The sequence below is a fragment of the Lacerta agilis genome, chromosome 10, assembly GCF_009819535.1.
Source record: "Lacerta agilis isolate rLacAgi1 chromosome 10, rLacAgi1.pri, whole genome shotgun sequence".
Taxonomy (NCBI): domain Eukaryota; kingdom Metazoa; phylum Chordata; class Lepidosauria; order Squamata; family Lacertidae; genus Lacerta; species Lacerta agilis.
Genome location: NC_046321.1, coordinates 69,456,624 through 69,479,307, shown reverse-complemented (window position 1 = coordinate 69,479,307; position 22,684 = coordinate 69,456,624). Strand labels below are relative to the sequence as shown.

Sequence of the window (22,684 nt, the reverse complement as noted above, 5' to 3'; positions counted from 1 at the left end):
CTAGTGAATGGAGCTAAAGTGTGCTTAACCTTTTTTTATTTTGTTCCTCATAAATGAAAAGTTAAGCATCACTTTTGAGGGAAGTGAAAACTACAGTTAGAAGCTAAGGCCATTGTCCTCGAATTGGCAGTGGTCTAAGTATGTCCATTTTCTTTTCCTGAGTGGTCTCCTTTGGGGAGGGGGTCTCCTGAGCTTGAGGTTTTGCAGTGTTGCATGAAGGACCCTTGATCCTGATTCGTCCCCAGCCATATTCCATTTGCAATCACAACTGATTCATACAATGCCTTGTATGGGAGACTCAGGTGTGTACTGCACTGCTTTGAGAGCCTTTGTATTTGGTCCCACCCATTTAAAGAAGAGAAAAAGGGCATAAAGAAAAAAGGGTATGAATGTTGTTGTTGTTTTATTTTATTTTTTATTTTTTTAAATAATCTTTTTATTCAAAATTTTCAAACATACATTATATTTACAATTCTTTATATATTGAACATTCTATATTCTGACCTCTCAAGGCCCGGACTTCCCTCAAGCCTTCCTTCTGGTTTTCACAATATTATTTCTTTGTTTTTATATTTATTCCATATATTATTGCTTTAATATTCATAATTAAAATAATCACTGTTATTTCATCATACAATAATATTTATTTTTTACTACAAAGCTTCCTGTAATCCTACTAACGTATTCAATTGTGTATATTTCATCAAATAATTAACATTTTTTTTCCAATCTTCAATAAATTTCTGATCTCGCTGTTCTCTAACTCTCCCTGTCATTTTGTCTAACTCCGCATAATCCAACATTTTCAAAATCCATTCCTCTTTCGTTGGCAGTGTATCCTGTTTCCATTTTTGTGCCATTAGGATTCTGGCTGCTGTTACCATATATTGGAAAAGTTTTGTATCATCTTTTTAAATTCCTGTGCTTGTAATGCCTAATAATAAAGATTCTGGTTTTTTAACAAAATTGTATCCTAGTATTTTTTTCATTTCATTATATATTTCGTTCCAATAATTTTTAACTTTTTTGCATTCCCACCACATGTGGTAGAAGGTTCCCACACTTTCTTTACACTTCCAGCATTTGTTGTCACCTTTATGCATTTTCGCCAATTTTGCTGGGGTTATATCATTTTGAAAATATTTTCTTTTAACGCATTACATGCCGTGAATTTCATCCCTTCTCTCCACAACCTTTCCCAATCTGTCATCATAATATTATAGCCAAAATCTTTTGCCCAGCTTACCATAACCGACTTTACCTCCTCGTCCTTTAATTCCCACTCCAACAATATCTTATACATTTTTGACAATGTTTTGTAATTATTATTCAATATTTCCCTTTCAAATTTAGATTTAGCATCATCGAAGCCATTTTTCTTTAAATCGTTTCTAAACATTTCATTTATTTGATGATAATGTAGCCAGTCGTTTACATATTCTTTTACTTCTTCATATGGTCTAAGTTTCCAATTTGCTCCATCTTTTTTAAGTAACACTTCATATGTTGGCCAGTTCTCACTCATATTTGTTTTTTTAAGAGACATAATTTCCAGTGGTGAAAGCCACCACGGAGTTTTCCTTTCTAATAAATTCCTATACCTTTCCCACACTTCGTAGAGAGATTTCCTGAATATATGGTTTCCAAATCCTTTATGCACTTTAGTTTTACCTTGCCATAAATAGGCGTGCCAGCCGAATCTATTGTCGTGGCCCTCTAAGTCCAATAAATTCGTATTTTGTAATGTCATCCAGTCTTTTATCCAGCAAAGGCATGCTGCTTCGTAATACAGTTTCAAATCCGGCAATGCAAACCCTCCTCTATCTTTAGTGTCCGTCAATAATTTAAATCGAATTCTGGGTTTTTTCCCCTTGCCAAATAAATCTTGAGATTTTTCTTTGCCAGTCTTTAAATATTGCTGTTCCTTTAAGTATGGGTATTGTCTGAAACAAAAACATCATTCTCGGCAGCACGTTCATTTTGATTGCCGCAATTCTTCCTAATAATGATAGTTTTAACCTATCCCATATTTCCAGATCTCCCTTTATTTTATTCCAGACCAAATCATAATTATTTTGAAATAGATTAATATTCTTATTTGTCAACCAAATTCCTAAATATTTGACTTTTTTGGCTACCTCTATTTCTGTTATTTCTTCTAGTTTTTTAATTTCATCATTGTCCATATTTTTAACCAATATTTTCGTCTTTTTCTTATTTAATTTGAATCCTGCAAGTTGGCCGAATTCTTCAATTTCTTGTAGTGCAGCTTTTGTACTTTCTACTGGTTCTTCCAATGTCAATACTAGATCATCCGCAAATGCTTTTACTTTATGTTGTTTTTTCCCAATTGTTATTCCTCTGATTTTATCTGTTTCCCTTACTTTTTTAAATAAAATTTCCAGGACTGATATAAATAACAATGGTGATAGTGGACATCCTTGTCTTGTCCCTTTAGATATTTCTATATTTTCTGATACCTCATTATTTACTATTAATTTGGCTTTTTGTTCCGTATAAATTGCTTTGATACTTTTTAATATTTTTTCTCCAATGTCCATTATTTCCAAAAAATTTATCATAAAATCCCAATCCACATTATCGAATGCTTTTTCTGCGTCAATGAAGATCATCGCAGCCTTTTTTTCATTTCTGACAGATAAATATTCTATTATGTTCACTATATTCCTCACATTGTCCTTTAGCTGTCTGCCAGGTAAAAATCCGGCCTAGTCCTCATTGATAGTTCTATTTAGTACTTTCTTCATACGGTTAGTTATTATGCTGGCGAATATTTTATAATCTGTGTTTAATAATGATATTGGTCTATAGTTTTTAATCTGATAAATATCTGAATCTGGTTTAGGGATTAATGTAATATATGCTTCTTTCCAGGTTTGTGGTATCTCTACTTTTTCCCATATATTGTTCAATACTTCCTTGAATGGTTCCAATAGGATGCTACTTGCTTTTTTATAATATTTCGCCGTGAATCCATCTGGTCCTGGTGATTTTCCACTTTTCAAGTTCTTTATTGCATTTAGTATTTCTTCTTTTTCAATCTTCTCGTTCAATTGCATTTTCATTTCTGTTGGAATTTTTTGCACTCCCTTCCTATTTATATACTCTTCAATTTTATCTATTTTAGATTTCTCCTTTTTGTATAATTGTCTATAAAATTTTTCAAATCCTTTTCTTATTTCTGCTGGGTTTTCAATCTCCTTTTCTTCAATTCTGATCTTATTTATAGTGCTTTGTTCCTTCCTTTTCTTTATCTGCCAAGATAGCCATTTTCCCGGTTTATTCGCATGCGCAAAATTCCTCTGCTTCATCCATTTTATTTTCCATTCTACCTCTTGATTTATAATCAATGCGAATTGACTTTGTAATATTTTTATATTTTGACTTGCTTTCAGATCATTTGGTTTGGACGCCAGCTTTTTCTCATTCTCCATAATTTGTTTCAGGATTTCTTCCTTTTTCTTCTCTTTAAGCTTTTTCTTTATACTATTCTTCTATATGAAGAATCCCCTCATTACCGCTTTGCTGGCGTCCCGTACAATATATTCTTTTGTTCCCTTGTTCCTGTTTAATTCAAAAAATTCTCTCAACTTTTCCTTTGCTTCTTCTTCTATTTTTTGATCATCCAGCAAATTTTCATTCAATCTCCATCTAAATGTTCTTTCTTCTATTCCTTTTATTTCACAATATATTGGGTTATGGTCTGATAGAGTCCTTGGTAATATTTCAATTTTTTTTATTCTTGGCGTTATCTCATTTGAAGTTATTACATAATCAATTCTTGCATTTGATTGTTTTGATTCCGAGAAATGTGTAAATTCTTTTTCTAACGGGTGTCTTAATCTCCAAGCATCTACCAGATTACAGTTCTTCATCATCGAAAAGAAAGTCTTAGGTAGTTTCCCATCTTTTGCTTCCATTCTCTTTCTACTTCTATCCATTTCTAATGAAATTACACCATTCATATCTCCTAATATTATTATTTTTTGATCCATATATTCTAAAAGTTTTTCTTCCAATCCCTCATAAAATTTTGATTTATTTTCATTGGGTGCATAGATTCCAACTAAAATTATTGTTTCTCCTTGCGTCTTGACCTGTACTGCTATTATTCTGCCTTCTTCGTCTTTGAATAATTGTTTGGCCTCTAGGTGTTGCTTCACATATATGACTACTCCTCTTTTTTTTAGTCTTGTCCGATGATATAAATTCATTTCCTAATTTTCTTTTGATTAAAATCTTTCTATGTTTTTTTGCGATATGTGTTTCTTGTAGAATGTTGTTGTTTTTTAAATAGTAATTGCCATTTATTTCCATTTCAATATAGTACCTCCCAAGAGAAAACAAATCTGAAATGCATATTATATTTTATTTTACAGTGGTGCATTTTCTGAAGTAGTTTTGGCTGAAAACAGGACTACTGGAAAACTATTTGCAGTCAAGTGCATCCCAAAGAAAGCCCTGAAAGGGAAGGAAAGCAGCATTGAGAATGAAATTGCAGTTCTGAGAAAGTAAGTATGAAACATGTTCTTCCATTATGGTTGCCAGAACAGACATCTGGGATTGTCCTCTGGGCCACTTTATTGGGATCAAGATGGGGCAGCATGCCAGGATTCAGTTCAGATTTGCAATTGATTCAGAATAAACTGAGCTGTTTTCCAACTTATTTATTTTTTTTGGAAAATAGCTTGTTTTGCTGAGCCCAGTTTCAAGTCAAACTGGGTCACCATGGCTTGTCCACCACTAGTTCAGATCATGTAATTTGCAGTTTTCCAACAATACCTAAATAAAACCCAGCCAGATGGGCAGGGTATAAATAATAAAATTATAATGATATTGTTTTTATTATGTGAAGCCATGGCATGTGTGTGTGTAAAAGCCACCATTGTGAATTACCTAATGTATTTAGTTTCTTTCTTTCACTCATAGCAAGATTATCTCTTAGCCTGCTTGAACAATAAATATGCATTTTGGAATATAATATAAAGGATTACTGTATATTCTGGCATATAAAACTACTTTTTAATCCAGGAAAATCTTCTCAAAAGTCGGGGGTCGTCTTATACGCCGGGTGGAGAATCTGCAGTCGAGTATATCTCAAACTCTATATTTTAACTGGAAAAGTTGGGGGTCGTCTTATACGCCCAGTCGTCTTATACGCCGGAAAATACGGTATATGTGCCTAATAATGAATAATGCCAACCCCTGTGCAAAGTGTTTGCCATAATGGTGAAGCTCCACTGAAATGTAGGTTTTTTTTGTCATGTTCTTAAGGGTCCTTTGGCCAATGGCTGTAAAGATCTTCAGCTTTATAACAATTTCTTGTACTTCTTTTCGGAAGAGGAGTACATGGAGATGTGAGAGAGCACCAGGCGCAACACCCTCCATCACCTGCTCAGACTAGCCCTCTCCTAAAATTAGTTCTTGAGTGCACCAGCATTTATTGCTGCCCTGTTATTTCCTTTGCCCCACACTCCTTCTGCAATGTTTTCCTACAGCTAAGAGCTAGACATATAGGTGCCAAACCTGTCTGCATAGCAGAAGCACTTTTCAACATGTGTTGTTAAATTTATACACATAGGTATGTAGGTATATTCCTGCTTTCGTAGGGTTGCACATTGCCTACAATGTTCAGCTATGCTGGCAGGCCGAGCATTGCTCTAAATGCCTCATTTCTAAATAAAAACTCCTTAACTCCTGCCTGGACAATGTGAATGATTAGATTTTTATTATTCTAGGAGTATGTGACTGCATACAGTGCTGAATGCTGGCAGGCATTTGTAACATACATTTCACTGAGCCCCGAGTCTCTAATTTCAGATCAGAATCTGTGCTATTGTAATTTAAGTAGGTCAGTTACTTAAATGGAAAATATGAGATGCTATGCCCTACAATGGAGATGGGGAGAAAATATTGAAGCAGCCAATCTGTATCTAAGGCTGTGTCCTTAGCAGCACACATGCATGCTCATCTGTGAGCAACAGCCCTACATAATTTGCAGTGTAGCATGAGTCAGTGGCAAAAGTTGAATGTGCAGCTGCTCCATGTGTTCTGTGCTACAGATATGTGCTAGGGCAGTCAGAGCATCAGTTGATAAGGGGGATTTCCCAGGATTGCCTTCTCTAAGGGCTTGTCCACACCTACCTTTCGCACTCTGCTTTCCAGGAACAAACAGGTCTGTGCTTTAAAGCACTCTTTTTCCACCTTGGAGCTTTCCTCGTGAAAACCTGCTCTTTAAAGCTGAAGTACAACTAATGGCAATTGGGGTTTTCCATTTGCTCCGATTCTGGGAATGTGATGTTAGATCTAGGCTATTGTCTTTCTGTATTGTTTTTCAGTTCTTTTCTTTGGTGTTTTTAATTTGCATGCATTAATTTGTTGTAAGATGCCTTAGCTCAATATATTGGATCCACAAGGTATTTCTGTTATTAATTTTAAGTCTTTGTGCATTTTTAATTCTTAATAGAGTTGGACAGCCCCCACCCTGTATCACTTTTCTGAATCTTATTACACCATGAATAATCCAGTTTCACCTGTTTCCACAGAGAAATTGAAGTGAATCTGTTGAAATTAAAAGGGACATTCATCAGATAAAGTAACAGAAAGCAGCTTCAGGCTCTTTTAGTCCAATATGAAACTAAACAGGAGTAATAAATAAACCATGTTTAAGACAACAGAGATATACATGATACTTAATATTGTGGAGACTTGAGAAGTATAGATGCAAATACTAAACGCTCAAATAGGAAGGAAGCAGCTGGAGCCTATTAGTCACAAGGCTTTGTGCAATCCCTTTCTATACTGATCTTTTCTCCTATTAACTTAACAATAAATGGGGTCATTTACTTCCCAACTTTATGTGAGTTACTGAAAATATAAATCAATTATTGTAATGTGTATGTGTTTGTTTTAAATATTATCATGAGCAACTTCTATTTATTTTGGGAGAGGGATTGTGTGTACCTGATAATATCAGGCTGATATCCATACCCTGATATTTCAAATAATAATAATAATAATTTAATAATTTATTATTTCTACCCTGCCCATCTGGCTGGGTTTCCCCAGCCGCCCTGGACAGCTTTCAACAGAACATTAAAATCCAATCAAATAAGAATCCCCATGCATAATAACTGTATGTGGGTAGGGCTTCTTTGTGTGATTGGGACCCCTACATTTTCAGTGGTCCTTATCACAGAGTGAACCCATGTACCTGGGATGGAGAATCTGTAGCCTCCTGTTCCCTCAGCCCCAGCCCACTAGAACCAATGGTCAGGGGTGATCTGGAGGGCCACAGGTTCCTTGCCTCTATTATATGTTTGTCCCCCTTGCCAAGAATGCACAAGCAAGCCCAGCAGACTCTGCCAACTCATAGGTGTGCCCATTTGCTTGCCCAGTCCTATGGCTCAGGAAGGTAAAAGGTAAAGGACACCTGGGCGGTTAAATCCAGTCAAAGGTGACTATGGGGTTGTGGCGCTCATCTCGCTTTCAGGCCGAGGGAGCCAGCATTTGTCCACAGACAGCTTTCCGGGTCATGTGGCCAGCATGACTAAATGGCTACTGGCACACAGAGGACCGTGACAAGTGCCAGAGCACACAGAAACGCCGTTTACCTTCCTGCCACAGTGGTATCTATTTATCTACTTGCACTGGCGTGCTTTCAAAACAGAGCAACGGGAGCTCACCCTGTTGCAGGGATTCAAACTGCCAACCTTCCGATCAGCAAGCCCAAGAGGCTCAGTGGTTTAACCCACAGCGCCACCAACCGTACAAATGACTGTGCCTGTCCTGCTCTTTGAAAAGGAAGCTTGGGGACATGTCAAGTATTGGGACAATGTTTTAGCTTCTGCCTAGCCACGTATTCTAGTGCTCTGCTGTGATTTCTGAATGGTTTAACCTGATCTGTGTTGGGGTGCTGTAGTGATTTTGGCAACAAAGCCTTTAATAATAATTGAACTGAAAGTTTCAGTACAAGTGGGAGCCAAGACACAGGAAGTGATTTTGCTGCTTCCCTGTGGCTGCAATGAGAGGAAGGCTGTCATGCTCTTGATGGACCACAATACATCTTGGCTAGTCACAAATCGTTTTGTTTGGGCCAGCTGTGGCCAAAGGAATCCTGAATCTGTTTACAGTCTATACCGGTAATTATGCCATTTACAAACATGCTGATGATTGTATAAGGCTCCTTGTCAAGAAACTCTGAGACTGTCTGTTTGTTGCTTCCCTGGAAGCAAAAACGTGGCTGGATTGCAGAGCCTGCTCAGCCATTGCATTCCAGGGATAGGTTTTGGCTTTCTATGAGTCTCGGATGCATGTGTAGTTTTCTTCCTCTTAGTGGAGAGAAAGAATTGGAATGTACTGTGTATTTGAAACAAATAGAATCTTCCATTAGCTCTAGTTGCCTAAAAGACTTATATGGGTGTTTTGTGTATGGGTGGTAGTGCACTGCATATCGGTTTTCTTTGCATTATGGAATGAGGTTCCCATATACTTTATACAGTACTCGGGATCTTTAAATAGAAACAGGAAGCTGACCAAATCTCCTAGAATGCAAGGCTTTCCATTTCTTTTGCATTTTTCCTATAGTGTAAGTTGAAAAGTAAGATGAGCACAATAACCCATAGTTGAATTTGACTGGACTTAATCGTCCAGTGGTCCTTTTCCTTTTCTTTTACATTAGCTAGGAAGTTTACTGACCAAGATTTGTGCTGTAAGTCTCCATGACAACATCTACTGTATTCACTGAAGAGAGGTTCCTAATCTATGCTTTTGTGAAGGGAAGGAGAGTCCCATTCATTTTATAAATAATTGGCAACTACTTTGTCAAACAAGGAGGATCACCTCTCTCTCTCTCTCTCTCTCTCCAAAAAAAAGAAAAGAAAAGAAAAGAAAGGGGTTTATCCTGTTTCTTTGCCAGGCTGGTGTGGGAGTGTTTTTCCCCTAAGGGAAATGAGCAAAACAACTTCCATGGAATTTGTTTCTCAGAATGATGGTGAGTGACGAAACATTGGTTGAATGTTTGACGTTGCCAAGGAACTTACTAGTGTTAGGGTGCAGCTGTCAGATTGAGTTTAGAGTGTTCCAAGTTATAAGAAGCTGATGTTGCATCGTCGTTGCCTCCAGCTTCACTGTTGAACAAACTGCTTAAGTACTGATCTGTAATTAGATTGTTGCAATGGTTGCAAATCTTCACCTGGACAACAATGACTACAATTCAGCTGAAAGTTAAGCACTCTTAACCTTTTATTTCTGGGTGTTAGAAATAGACTGGAAAGAGAAGTTGCTGAACTGCAACTCATTACCAAACTTAAAACCATGGAGAGACCCGGTCTGAACAAAGACATTGGATTCTTATCTCATTATACATGACAGAGCTATCTTTAGCCATCTCACCCCTTGCTTTTTCCTTTAAGACTAATTGCAGTCGTTAACAGCCATCAACAGGTTTTCCAGACCCATCAGCCAATCCCCCATTCCCACCACCCTTCTGAGTAATACCCCTCCCCACCCTCTCACTATATATAAGGGTCTGGTGACTTCTGTTTCAGTGTATCTGAAGAAGTGTGCATGCACACGAAAGCTCATACCAAGAACAAACTTAGTTGGTCTCTAAGGTGCTACTAGAAGGATTTCTTTATTTTTTTATTTTGTTTTGTTCATTGCAGTAATTCATACTTTCTAATGTGTAAAAAGCTTCACTAGTAGCCACACTTCTTCTGACATATTTATCTAAAGACAGATGCAAACATGAGTCCCACGTTATTATAAAAAGGTTTACTCAGTTCATAATTTGACAATTATTTGTTCTTTAAGTTCAATAGCTTCATTTCCATTAAGTTAATATAATGACTATGAACAGCCACAATAGGAATATAAATTGTCACTGGAGTCCATATTTCACAAATGTTTTGATCATTGTTTTCTCTCTCTCATAGATTTGTTATTAAAGATTTCTTAGTTTACAAAAATACGTGCATTGTCTCCTTTTTCAAATTGTGTTTTCTACACATCAGTCTTGTATTTCTTGTGTCAATGTGGGTTTGTCATTTTTGTAGAAGTCTGCTAGGTGGGATAAGCCTTTGGCTTGCCAGGTTTTTATCTGGAAGTTTTGTGCTGCGTGGTGGAATAGTGGGTGGTGAGCCAGGGGGTTAAGTGGGGATGGGGTTGGGGACAGTTTGCCTGCTTCTTTCTTCCATTCTTTAAGCTGTGTTAACCTGTTTAGTGTTGTGGGGATTTTCCTTAGTTTGTTTGGGAGGAATGGGTATGCCGTGGTGGGGGTATTTTCAATTGTGTCTCTCTCCCAAGTGTGCGTATTGTTTTGTCTCATCTTCTAGAACATATGGGATTATTGGTTGGTGATGTAGTATAGTTCTATATTGGGGATTCTGAGGAGGGGAGGTGTAGTTATTTGGGACTTATTCTTGGCTTTTTGCATGAGAAGATGTCAGCATTTTGATAAATAGTTAATTAATATTTTAAAACTCCACATTTCCCTTAGTGCAATTTTTAGTGCAGCTTTTGTATACAGTGAATTACAAGGTTGTTTGGAAGATAAACAAGTTATACATGTGATTTCTCATCCAGTGTTACTCAACTGAATGTGTGGACTATTTCCATGGAGAGGGGGGAAATACTGTGATAGATTTGTTATCAGGGAAATCCTTTCTGTGGTGGTGAATATCTGTGGGCTCATTTTTATATATTACTTTTTCATTACAAATAAGCTCAAAATATATGACACTGTACAATATAAAACTCAGAGCCCTGTATAAAAAAGCATCCATAAGTCTCAGGAGCGGAAGAGCTTCCCCAGTGTGTGAAACAAGACACCTTCTCCACTTTCCTTTCAAGAGAGACATGGCCAGAATGGCTTCCTAGGCCATGGTGTCAGTTAGGCATCAAAATAGCAGATGCAGAACTTCATGAACCAAGCTCCCTCAATCAATCTTAACCACAGAGATTCATGGAGGAAGTGTTCTGTCAAAAGAGATTCTGAATAAACACCAGGAAGTACTTTCTGACAGGAAGAGCTGTTTGACAGTGGAACAGTCTCCCTTGGGAGGTGGTAGACTGTCCTTCTTGAAGGTTGGTCATCTGTCATGGATGCATTGCAGCGAGTTGGACTAGATGACCCTCAGGGTCCCTTCCAACTCTACAATTATTTGATTCTATGATTCTGATTACACACAAATGTCATCACTTGATGCTACCATCAATGACTGATGAATATACATGTATAAACCAGTACTGAGGCTGGGGGAGGCTTAAATGGTTTCGGCACATGCATTACAGCAAAGAGAAGTGGGTAGGTTTCTTCCAGTACATTTTTGCATGTAAAAGCTTCCAGGCTCAGTCTCCAGCACATCCTGTTAAAAGGACCTTGGGCAGCAATGTTCAGGTCACTGCCTGTGAAGCCAGAGGACTGCTGCCAAGTAGAACAGGCCATCTCTGGTTAGGTCAATCTACCCCAACCTGGTGCCCTCCAGATGTTCTGGACTGCATCTCCCATCATCCATGACCATGGGCCCTGCTGACTGGAGCTGATAGGAGTTAGAGTCCAACATCAACTGGAGGGCACCACGTTGGACAAGACTGGGCTAGTTGATCAGTAGTTTAAGGCTACAAGGCAGCTTCAAATATTCAGCCAATGCAAAACTTTCCACAATTTTTCATTGTGGAAATTACATAATAGGGATGGTCCTCTAGTTGGGATGCCCTGTCTAATTTTACCACTCTATAGCCACAGGCTATAGAATATGTCGAATATTTTTTATCTTGTTTTTTTGCCTTTGAAAAGTCAGGTATAGCTTTGTGCTGGTGTAACAGAAACAGGTATCCTAGGAACAAGGTTGTGTACTGCTTTGCATACTCAAAAACAAACACACCTCTAATTATTTCTTGATTGATTGATTTCACATGTAGGGATGCAGAAGCAAATAATTGCATTGGGTGCCACACCCAAACCAAAAGATGACAGAAGAAAAATGTTTCCCAGTGTGTCATTTAATAACTTGGCTGTTGTACCTAGCTACCTTTGATAGCATGTGATTGTTTTTCTTAGCACTCCTTTTATTTATCCAGAATCATTACTCATGTACCACCTAAGCAAGTTTTCTCCCTCTTTGATTTCATAGTTCTTTTCTTCTGTTTTCATTTTATTTTCTTGCAGAGCTGTGGGTTGGCATCTTAAACATATGTCTGTAGAAATGGATATATATATTTCACAAATAGCTACTCTGCACCATCCAGGCCACGTTGCACTTTTAAGGCTTCAATTCTGCCTTCAATTGAGCTTTGACCATTCTATCACTGAGTCATCTAGGGCTCAGTTTACAAAAATGGTGATTTCAAGAAGAATACCGTGACCTAGGTCTCATCCTTCCAGGGACTATATATCAGTGGTAGGCATGGCCAGAGGTAAAAATGGACTGGTCTACAGATGTGATTCTTGGGCTGTATTCAAGCCATGCAGAATTCAAATATTGCTACAGACACATCTCTCCATCCCGGCAAGTAAGAGGCATTATCACAGGTCAAGTACATATTCCAGCCAGGCAGAAGCACTCAAGGAACAGGTGGACCAGGGCCAGTGAGGAACATGGCATGGGACAGGGCTGGGGAGAGCTCAAGGGCAGGATAGAGAGGCCCGAGGGTCTGGTAGAGAGGTCTGAGGTTCCCCACTCCTGTTATAAAGGCATGTGCTAAAGCCTCAGGATCCAAATGTTTATCTCTTTATTCCTCATGTGCATCTCCCAAAGGTTATCCAGTGTTTTAATAACAATTTGTGACTGAAATTACAATCTCATAATTTTTTTTATCTCCATACATATCCCAAGTGCATCCCAGGTTCCCACTATTTAGGACAGAATAGAACCAAACCAGGAAACCACGAAAGCTCACTTTATCTATCTAGCTATTATTCAATTTCAATAAAACATCTTTATACACCAGTATTGTCTGTACCTCCTTCATGGATTACTGCCTTGTTGTGGCGAAGGGGCTTGAATAACTCAGAGAAACTATGAGCTATGCCGTGCAGGGCCACCCAAGATGGACAGGTCATAGTGGAGAGTTTTGACTAACTTCCCTTAGCCTTAGTCTTATGTATATTCTCAACATGGACACTGTCGTCACGCCCGCTGGTGCTTTTTATTTTATTTGTTTTATCCAGTACGATTTTATTTCCAATTGGTTTAACTGTATCTGTTGTATTCTTTGCATAATCGTGTCAGGCTACTGCCTGGTCTTTTACTATGTGCTATGGCCATAGGGCTAATGCAATAAATAAATTGATTTGTGTTTTTTTTAAAACAAAAATTTATTGGTTTTCCACATCAAAAAAACAACAAATACAATCAAACAACAACGAATACAACAAAAAACAGCAAATAATCAAAGAAAGAACAACACCTACAAACTACATCAACAAAATAAAAAGAAAAACAAATACATACCTCACACACAGGAACACCAACACTCCATCTATTAAGTTTTAATCTTATTTCGAATCTAATTAGGGGGACTTCCCCCGTTCTCTCTTCTGCTTTCAGTTCTAATTTACCTTAGTAACTTTTCTAACTATTTTAACATTTCTTTCACTTAAATTCATAATCATCGTCTCAACATCTTATGTCTTTTAATATCCAAATATCAAAATACAACATCTTAATACAAATCTTAACTTCTTATAACCTTATCTATCTCTTATTCCAATAAAACTGCCGCTACTATTTCTAATTCATACCTTGTAAAATATTAAACTAATATCATACCTAAAAACAATCTAAGTATCTCTTCTCTATTCCAAATCTGACGTCGGGGTACCGTGGTAAGCCTTCCTGATTAAACATATGTAATTTTTCATCCTACCCCTGAAGGATTGTCCTTTGTCCAAAAGTCATTCCTGGGTCTATAGACATTTTAAAAGCGAAACCAGAAAAAGGCAGAAGTAGGCAGGAAATAACAGAGTTCAGTACTTTTCCATCTTAAGGTCTCAAATTGCAGCCGCCATTTCCCCCTGATCAGAGTGCAAAAAAATTTCTCTTTACATTCCACAATCCTTGAGAAGGGATACCTTGAAAGTCTCAGTCCTCCCCTTACAGGGGTTTCTTCACGGAACAAACAAATCAGACGAACATCAACAGAAACATTTGTATCAGCCAAGCATAGCAACAGCCAGATACAATGTTACTTTCATTTTGTCGACAGGGAGAGAAACGGGCTTCCTTTTTAACGTTTCTCCTCGACAGCCAATTATTTCAAATTTTTTAGCCAATTTAAACTCCATACTTACAGCTTACGGGGTTCTTCTTTTCTTTTTATTCCAATCGAAAGAACAAGGCACTCATACATCGGCGGCGGCCGCCACTAAGCTTTCCCGATTGGGGCAGCCTCCACAGTCCCACGCCGTTGCCCATTCACTCGGGCGTCCCTTTTACAAGGGAAGCCCGAGAATGGGTCAGCGCAATGGGGCCAGCTGGAGACCCCAGATCACGGGACGCTCTTCCCGCGGCTTACCGGAGCCCGCTGCGTGGTTGCGGAGCTCCTAGCCACCGGGGAAGCCGGGGTCGTCTCGCAGCCGAGACAACCCCCGACCGCCGATAATGACGTCCTCGCCGGAAGTCGCAATAAATAAATTGATTTGATTTGACTAAACATGATCCACCTGGAGAAGGAACTGGCAAGCCACTCCAGTATCCCTGCCAAGAAAACTCCATGGACAAAGACAACAGGCATATAAAAATTATGACGCTGGAAGATGAGCCCCCCCCGGTCCCCCTTGCTCTGCCCCTGATGCACAGATAAAAGGAAAGGGAGGGAAGAAGAATTAAAATGTGAAACCCGAGGGTGGGCAGAGCAACCAGTGACCAGCAGGGAAAGAAACAGCATTTTGGAAAATGGTGTGACTAGGTATGACTTACATTTGATGGAAAAAACAAGGTAGAAATATTTTAATTAACAAATATGCCCTGTGGTGTTTTAGAATAGCGTATCTAATATCGTTCTAATAGGGGGGAATAACGTTAAACAGGTCAGTGTAGACCCAGCCCTGGTCATCTTGCCAAATGTGTTTCTTCCTCTTGGGCATTTCACCTTTGTTCTGATCTCCAGTCCCCTTAATCTGCTTGTTTGTCAGATTTGTAGTAGAAAAATGAGAGAGAGAGAGAGAGAGAGAGAGAGAGAGAGAGAGAGGGAGGAAGAGGTGGGGAAAACATTTTACATTCATAATAAGTTTTTACTCTATACTGTACAATATAAAGGCTTGCAGAGGAATGATCTCTGACCTACCAGTTAAAATTGTTCTTAAGTTTCCTCAGGCTGGACTGTTGTTTTATGTTTTTAATGTGTTCAAAGGCAGTAATAGTTTCCAATGGGTGTACTACATTTCTTGCAGTTGTATTTGGTGCCTTTGTTTCCACAGCAACATGAAACCTGAAGATTTCGAGTTCCTGGAGAAAGAAACCTTTTCATTAAACCTCTCACTGTGCTACCAACTTTTTTCAGTTTCCCTCAAAATTCCTTGATGTTTTGCCTGAGGAGGAACCTCCAAATCGGCTTCAAATTACACTTTGGGCAGTATTTTATGGGCAGCTTTACTCAGGCTCAAGGAAACCCCAAGATTTAGAGAAGACGAACAAATAATTTGGAACTACTACCCTCAAAGCCAGCTGTTGAGGGATGACAAACTGGAACAGTGAACAGAGGCACTCCACACTGCAACATTTGGTTGCAGCAGAACAATGGGGTAAAAGCATTGGCTGGTTCTGGCTCAAGGCATTTCTGCACTTTTTGTAATATGAATCCTAGTTGTCAGTGTGCAAAAAATTAGTTAAGCAGCAAAATCAAAAGGAGATGGTGCCTGGAGAAAGTGATTTGGTAAGCCTCCAGTTGTCTTAATCACACATTTCAGCCAATTCGTCATCTCAGCAAGAGCAGTTTTCTTTTTCCATTTAGCCCATGTGCTTAATATTTCAGGGTCCACTGCATAGACCCCTCTAACTCCCCTGAGCAAATGCTCACAAATGGAAATTTAAAGACATTTCTTGACAAGCCACAATTACAGAGAGCTGGAACAAAACAAGAGCTTTGGAGATTCGCAGCCTTCATTACAGGGATTGTGTCAGGTGGCAAGAAATAGTATTCCATATAAAAGTGGTGGAGAATATTTAATAAAAGCCAACTCACAAAGGGAGAGAAATCCACAGCCAAAGCTGGATAAACAAAACCCCCTCCCAAATGTAGCAGGTGAAATAAAATGTGCTGAGTAACGATTAGATTGGTGAAGGATTTGCTTAATTTAAGAGTATTTTAACAGCACGTGCCAAAAAATGCAATGTTGCCAAATCTAAAGTCTCTTTCATTATTATCTCAGAAGTGTGTTTATATATGTCAAAATAATGAACGATAGCTTCAAATCTAAGAATCTACTTCCCCCACATTCTGTACTGAACATGTAAATCATAGTTCTGAACCTTCATTTTTCACCAGACCAATAAAGTGGATCACATTTATATTAATCACATGCCCGATTGGTCTAGTGCTAATTGTGTTTCTCTCTTCCTGCCCTCAAATCCTCTCTCTGATGGAGAGACATGGGTATTTTGCTTTTTTGTTTTTGTTTTTGCTATGAATATCTTCTACCTATGCTGGAATAAAAGATTCCACAAATTTGAAAACTTGGCAAACTGATTTTATTGAACCCCCTCTCCCCTCCGCAATGGGAACATAGGGGAATGGCTGTTGCATACACCCACGTGAACCAACGTTTAACTGAACCCTTATAAGAGAGTTGCCCTGATGACTGCCAAAGCATTTGAAAGATGTGCATGATAAGATATATGGGTAAATGATATTGGAGAAGGTAGGGTGGGCAGAAGGCAGGTCAGAATCTACTCTTAGGACAGGATTCAACTACATTGCAGGAATGGAATGAGGTCTGCTCCCCTCTTCCCCCATCCCTTCTGTGCCCTTCTATGTAGTGGTGGAGGAAGGGGGGCAGGGAGGCGGTTCGCCCCGGGTGCCATCTCTGAGGGGGGTGACAAGTGGCTGCAGTGGGATCCCACTGCCGCCCGTACGGTGCTCAAGTGCTGCTGCCGGCAAACCACCCCGCAGCGCATGCACGGCACCGCTACGTACTGTGCATGTGCAGCGCTGCTACATATTGCACACACACATGTGCAGTACGTAGCGGCAGCGTGCATGTGCTGTGGGGTGGTTGCCGGCAGCAGCACTCGAGTGCCGTATGGATGGTGGTGGGATCCCTCTGCCGCCGGGCGGTTTGCCCCACCCCCGACACCCCACACCGGTGCCGGCTAGCCTTCCTTTGCCCCTGCTTCTGTGCCCCCTAAATCTGCTCTGGATTTCTGAATCTTCCACCATTCAGCTTCACTGGGTGCCCACAAATTCTAGTGTTATGAGAGAGGGACGGGAATGTGCATGCAGCCAGTCTGCGTACATGAGGGTAGCTGAAGTTTCCCATTACTGCAACATTTCTTATTTGGATGCATCCATGCTTCCGTTCCTCATCTCCCTGAGCATTTTGATGAGGGAGACAAGAGCATGTTGCAAGTACTCTTGAGGACTGGTATCACCGCCGACAACGATTCTGTGGAGGACATTGTGGGATGGGTGCTCCTCATGCACACAAATGTTGTATCAAAATGCCAGCCTGCACCTCTTCCCATCATTTAATCCAGATTTATCTTTTCTGGGGGAAGTCTGCTAATTATTATTTTTTAAACCAAAAACCTGTTGCCAGTGACCCTGAAATATTTGCCCCCTTTTAACTCCACCCTTAACCTTGCCATACAGCCCTTGCAGGGCATTGTTAACATGTATTTGTAGTCGGTTGATGATGAACATCTTGCATGTCCAATGGTCCTTCAGCCTGTCTTATTTCATTAAGAGAGATACAGAAATTACATAGTTTATTAACACAACATCCATTCTTAGTTATAGTATGATTTCTTGGCCCACCAAAGGGGGAGAAGATTTTATCAAAGGACCCTCTGCGCACCAGTTCCAGTGCAGAATGCAGCACTCTTGCTTATTTTGGGCTTCCTTTAATAACTACCTTTCATTCTAAATACCTTAAACTAATGAGATGCAACGGTTAGGAAAAAATGAGTCACTGTGTGTGAATTACAAGTGTGACTTAGATGCATAAAATATAGCAAAGCTCCAGAAGCGTGTTCTGCATTTTTGACCAAGAGCTGAAAAAGTCACTGATAGGATGGGAAAATAATTCTTTGCTAAGTAAAAGGTAAACCACTGAGCCTCTTGGGCTTGCTGATCAGAAGGTTAATGGTTCGAATTCTTTACTTTCTTCACTGCTACTTCTCATGAAAAAAATCTAGATCTCAAAGTTTCAAGTAAGGCCACCATCTCCTTTCTTTAAAATATACTGTACTTCTGCTTCATTGCCGTCAAATAACACCTGCTTCCACCAAAGCGAGCCTACCATAATTGCCAAAAGAGTTAATACTGTCCTGCTGATTATAACTCTGATTATTTCACATGATAAATGCTTTGTTGTTTTACATAATGTCTTGTTAATTATTAAATAAATAAATAAATAAATAAATAAGAAGGCAAATGCCTCCATAAAACATCTTAAGATATAGCCAAACTAATATCAATGCATTGTAAACAAGCATCATAAAAGCAATGTAAAATATATATAACACATTGGAATAATGTAGCATAACAGCTGCATTTGAAAGAAGAGATGGATAAACATCATTTAGTATTGTGAGAGGCTGAGAGAAAGGGAGCAAGGGCAGAATCCTCTGAGGGAGCAGGACACCTGCTTTGTCTCGCGTAATGGATCGTCATAAAAACCGAGGGAACTTAGAGTAAATAATGAATGCAATCAAAGTATTGCAGAGCTGGAAACCTCTGTGCTTGCATGAGAAGTGGGGGGCATCCATGTTATTTTACTGGGAGCTAATTGTGGCTTGCCTTCGCACAGTATTACTTCTTGGGGCCTTAAAAGAATGCCGTGAGCATATTATGTAGTTCTTCTTTGCTCCCACTTCTGTTACTGTGTTTACCTGAAATTAAAATAGCTTATTTCTAGATTTTCTGATTGGAAAATTCTGAATAAGTTCAGCAAATCTGACTCTGCAAAGCCTGCCTGCTTCTATATACAGAAAGGGAAGTGAATTATGTCTGTCCTGACACACTATTGTTTTCTGGGGTTTGTTTATTATTCTTTTCAGCTGAGATGAAGAGCATTTTGTGGAGCAGTTAGTGACACATTGTTTATTCTCAAAAAGCATGTACAGTGGTACCTCGGGTTACATACGCTTCAGGTTACAGACGCTTCAGGTTACAGACTCCGCTAACCCAGAAATAACGCTTCAGGTTAAGAACTTTGCTTCAGGATAAGAACAGAAATCGTGCTCTGGCAGCGCAGTGGCAGCAGGAAGTCCCATTAGCTAAAGTGGTGCTTCAGGTTAAGAACCGTTTCAGGTTAAGAACAGACCTCCGGAATGAATTAAGTAGTTAACCAGAGGTACCACTGTAGTGTGGTGCCTGCATTTGGAAATACTATTCTATTCTGTCTTTCAGTACAGTGGTACCTCTGGTTACGTACTTAATTCGTTCCGGAGGTCCGTTCTTAACCTGAAGCACCACTTTAGCTAATGGGACCTCCCACTGCCGCTGCGCTGCCAGAGCACGATTTCTGTTCATATCAATATATGGTCATTGCAGTTTACAACATTTAACTCCTTCAAATGTGCATCTGTTATCAGTGGAAGAGGCTCTAGTCTACACACTTCATTTTAATTAAATTATCCCGAGACCATAAAGACTCTTGATGGTTTATGGCAATCTGGGGCATTATTATCATTATGTGAACAGATTTCTCTTGGGTGCTTAACTTACCTTGTGGTGTTGCTTTTTATGTAACCTTCAGGATCAAGCATGAAAATATTGTTGCCCTGGAAGACATCTATGAGAGTCCAAACCACTTGTATCTGGTCATGCAACTGTAAGTACTGCTTATACTGCTTTTGTTTCTGTTAACCAAACAGAAATAGAAGGAGGACATTGAATTCCAGGAAATCAGGTCAAGGGTGCAAATCGTGCTAGTATTAGGAGCATGTTGAAATCTTATGGTGTCCCTTGCAATGTTGTAAATATGTTTTTATTGCTGTATCACTTCTTGTTTCTGCCCTGGGCTCCTTTAGGAGGAATAGTGGGGTATACATTTAATTAATAAACAAATAACATTTTAGAAATCACTACACCTCCAATATAATTTCCTTGAACTGGGGAATAAAGTTAAACTCACTAAACAGTTGCATACTCTTCCAAGTTTGACTTCCTTAGATGAACCTTCCTTAGCTTTTGGAGCAGTAGAAGAATTATTGCTTCTTGTGCCTTCTCTGGTGCTACCTGAAGTGGATATCCCCAAAGTGTCGGAGCTCCCTGCACAGTTGTTGCCAGTGAATTGAAAATTATATTTCACCTAGCTGTTAGTTTCCTTGTGTTGTGAATTTTATTTTTAAATAATCTGCCCCCGTGGCCTGTGGTGTGTGCTTGTGTTAGGCCACAATACCTCAATGACAAGTGTGGTAATCCCTTGCAAGAGACAGGAAGTGGGCTCTCTGGAGCTAATCCTTCCCTTTCTCCAGCATCAGCCTGACATCAATACCAGGAAAGATTCTAGAGCAGATCATTAAGCAAACGGTCTGTGAGCACCTAGAAAGGAGCGCTGTGATCACTAAAAGTCAGCATGGGTTTCTGAAAAATAAGTCATGTCAGGCCAATCTGATCTCATTTTTTGACAGAATTACAAGTCTGGTAGATGAAGGGAACGCTGTGGATGTAGCCTATCTTGATTTCAGCAAGGCCTTTGACAAGGTGCCCCGTGATATTCTTGTAAAGAAGCTGGTAAAATGCGGGCTAGACAATGCTATCATTCAGTGGATTTGTAACTGGCTGACTGACCAAACCCAAAGGGTGCTCCTCAATGGCTCCTCTTCATCCTGGAGAGAAGTGACTAGTGGGGTGCCACAGGGTTCTGTCTTGGGCCCAGTCTTATTCAACATCTTCATCAATGACTTGGATGATGGGCTTGAGGGCATCCTGATCAAGTTTGCAGATGACACCAAATTGGGAGGGGTGGCTAATACCCCAGAGGACAGGATCACACTTCAAAATGACCTTAACAGATTAGAGAACTGGGCCAAAGCAAACAAGATGAATTTTAACAGGGATAAATGTAAAGTACTACACTTGGGCAAAAAAAATAAAAATGAAAGGCACAAATACAGGATGGGTGACACCTGGCTTGAGAGCAGTACATGTGAAAAGGATCTAGGAGTCTTGGTAGACCATAAACTTGACATGAGTCAACAGTGTGACGCAGCAGCTAAAAAAGCCAATGCAGTTCTGGGCTGCATCAATAGGAGTATAGCATCTAGATCAAGGGAAGTAATAGTACCACTGTATTCCGCTCTGGTCAGACCTCACCTGGAATACTGTGTCCAGTTCTGGGCACCACAGTTCACGAAGGATACTGACAAGCTGGTACGTGTCCAGATGAGGGCAGCCAAAATGGTCAAAGGCCTGGAAACGATGCCTTATGAGGAACGGCTTAGGGAGCTGGGTATGTTTAGCCTGGAGAAGAGAAGGTTAAGGGGTGATATGATAGCCATGTTCAAATATATAAAAGGATGTCATATAGAGGAGGGAGAAAGGTTGTTTTCTGCTGCTCCAGAGAAGCGGACACGGGGCAATGGATTCAAACTACAAGAAAGAAGATTCCACCTAAACATTAGGAAGAACTTCCTGACAGTAAGAGCTTATGGACAGTGGAATTTGCTGCCAAGGAGTGTGGTGGAGTCTCCTTCTTTGGAGGTCTTTAAGCGGAGGCTTGACAGCCATCTGTCAGGAATGCTTTGATGGTGTTTCCTGCTTGGCAGGGGGGTTGGACTGGATGGCCCTGGTGGTCTCTTCCAACTCTAGGATTCTATGAACAGGTTGAATAGGCAACCAGCCTCCCACCACACAAACAGAGTTTTATGGCCTGATGGTAATGGCAGGGACTTGGGGCCTTGAAGATCTTTTTACAGGGTGTGATCTGGTTGGCTTTTGATTGGGCAATAGTTGTTTATTTATCTGTTGGGCTCTGACTGACAATTTGCATCTTTTTTGTCACAACTTGGCAGGTGGCCAGTGGGCAAGGAGGTGCCATACAGATAAGACAGAGAGTTTGGGAGGTAGCCCCTGAATTCAGAGGCAGCTGGAGAGGTTAGGGCAGTCACCAGACTGTCGGGGACTTAGGGCTGGGCTGGGCTCCTGCTATGGTATCAGTTTCTGGGCAGCTTCTGCTCCTGACTGGCACTGAGCTCAATTGAAGAGATTAGGGCAAGCTGGCCCTGCTAAGGACAGCTGAGTGCTGAGCTCACCCCTGAGATAGCCAGGCCAGGCCTTGGGCCTTCAGGGAATCTCCTCAGTCATTGGCTGAAGTGGTTCTTAAAGTTCAGTATCACAACATCAAATAAAGTTGGTGCCTGTTTTATTCCACATCACTTCTTTTGACTCTTTATTGCCATATACAATAACTATCTCTTTCACATACCCAGAGCTAAGAAATTCCTGGGACTGAAGCATAGTCTGTGCTCTGAAACCTTCTCAAAAGTTCTCATTT

General features: G+C 39.9%; 1 protein-coding gene across 1 annotated transcript in view; it reads left to right on the top strand.

Annotated features, from left to right (window-relative positions):
• CAMK1D (calcium/calmodulin dependent protein kinase ID) overlaps nt 1-22,684 on the top strand; it is a 184,396-nt gene that overhangs the window by 87,820 nt on the left and 73,892 nt on the right. The window contains exons 2-3 of the mRNA XM_033161870.1: nt 4,401-4,532; nt 19,943-20,017. Of these exons, the coding sequence (XP_033017761.1) occupies nt 4,401-4,532; nt 19,943-20,017 (207 nt within the window). The remainder of the gene's footprint in view (nt 1-4,400; nt 4,533-19,942; nt 20,018-22,684) is intronic.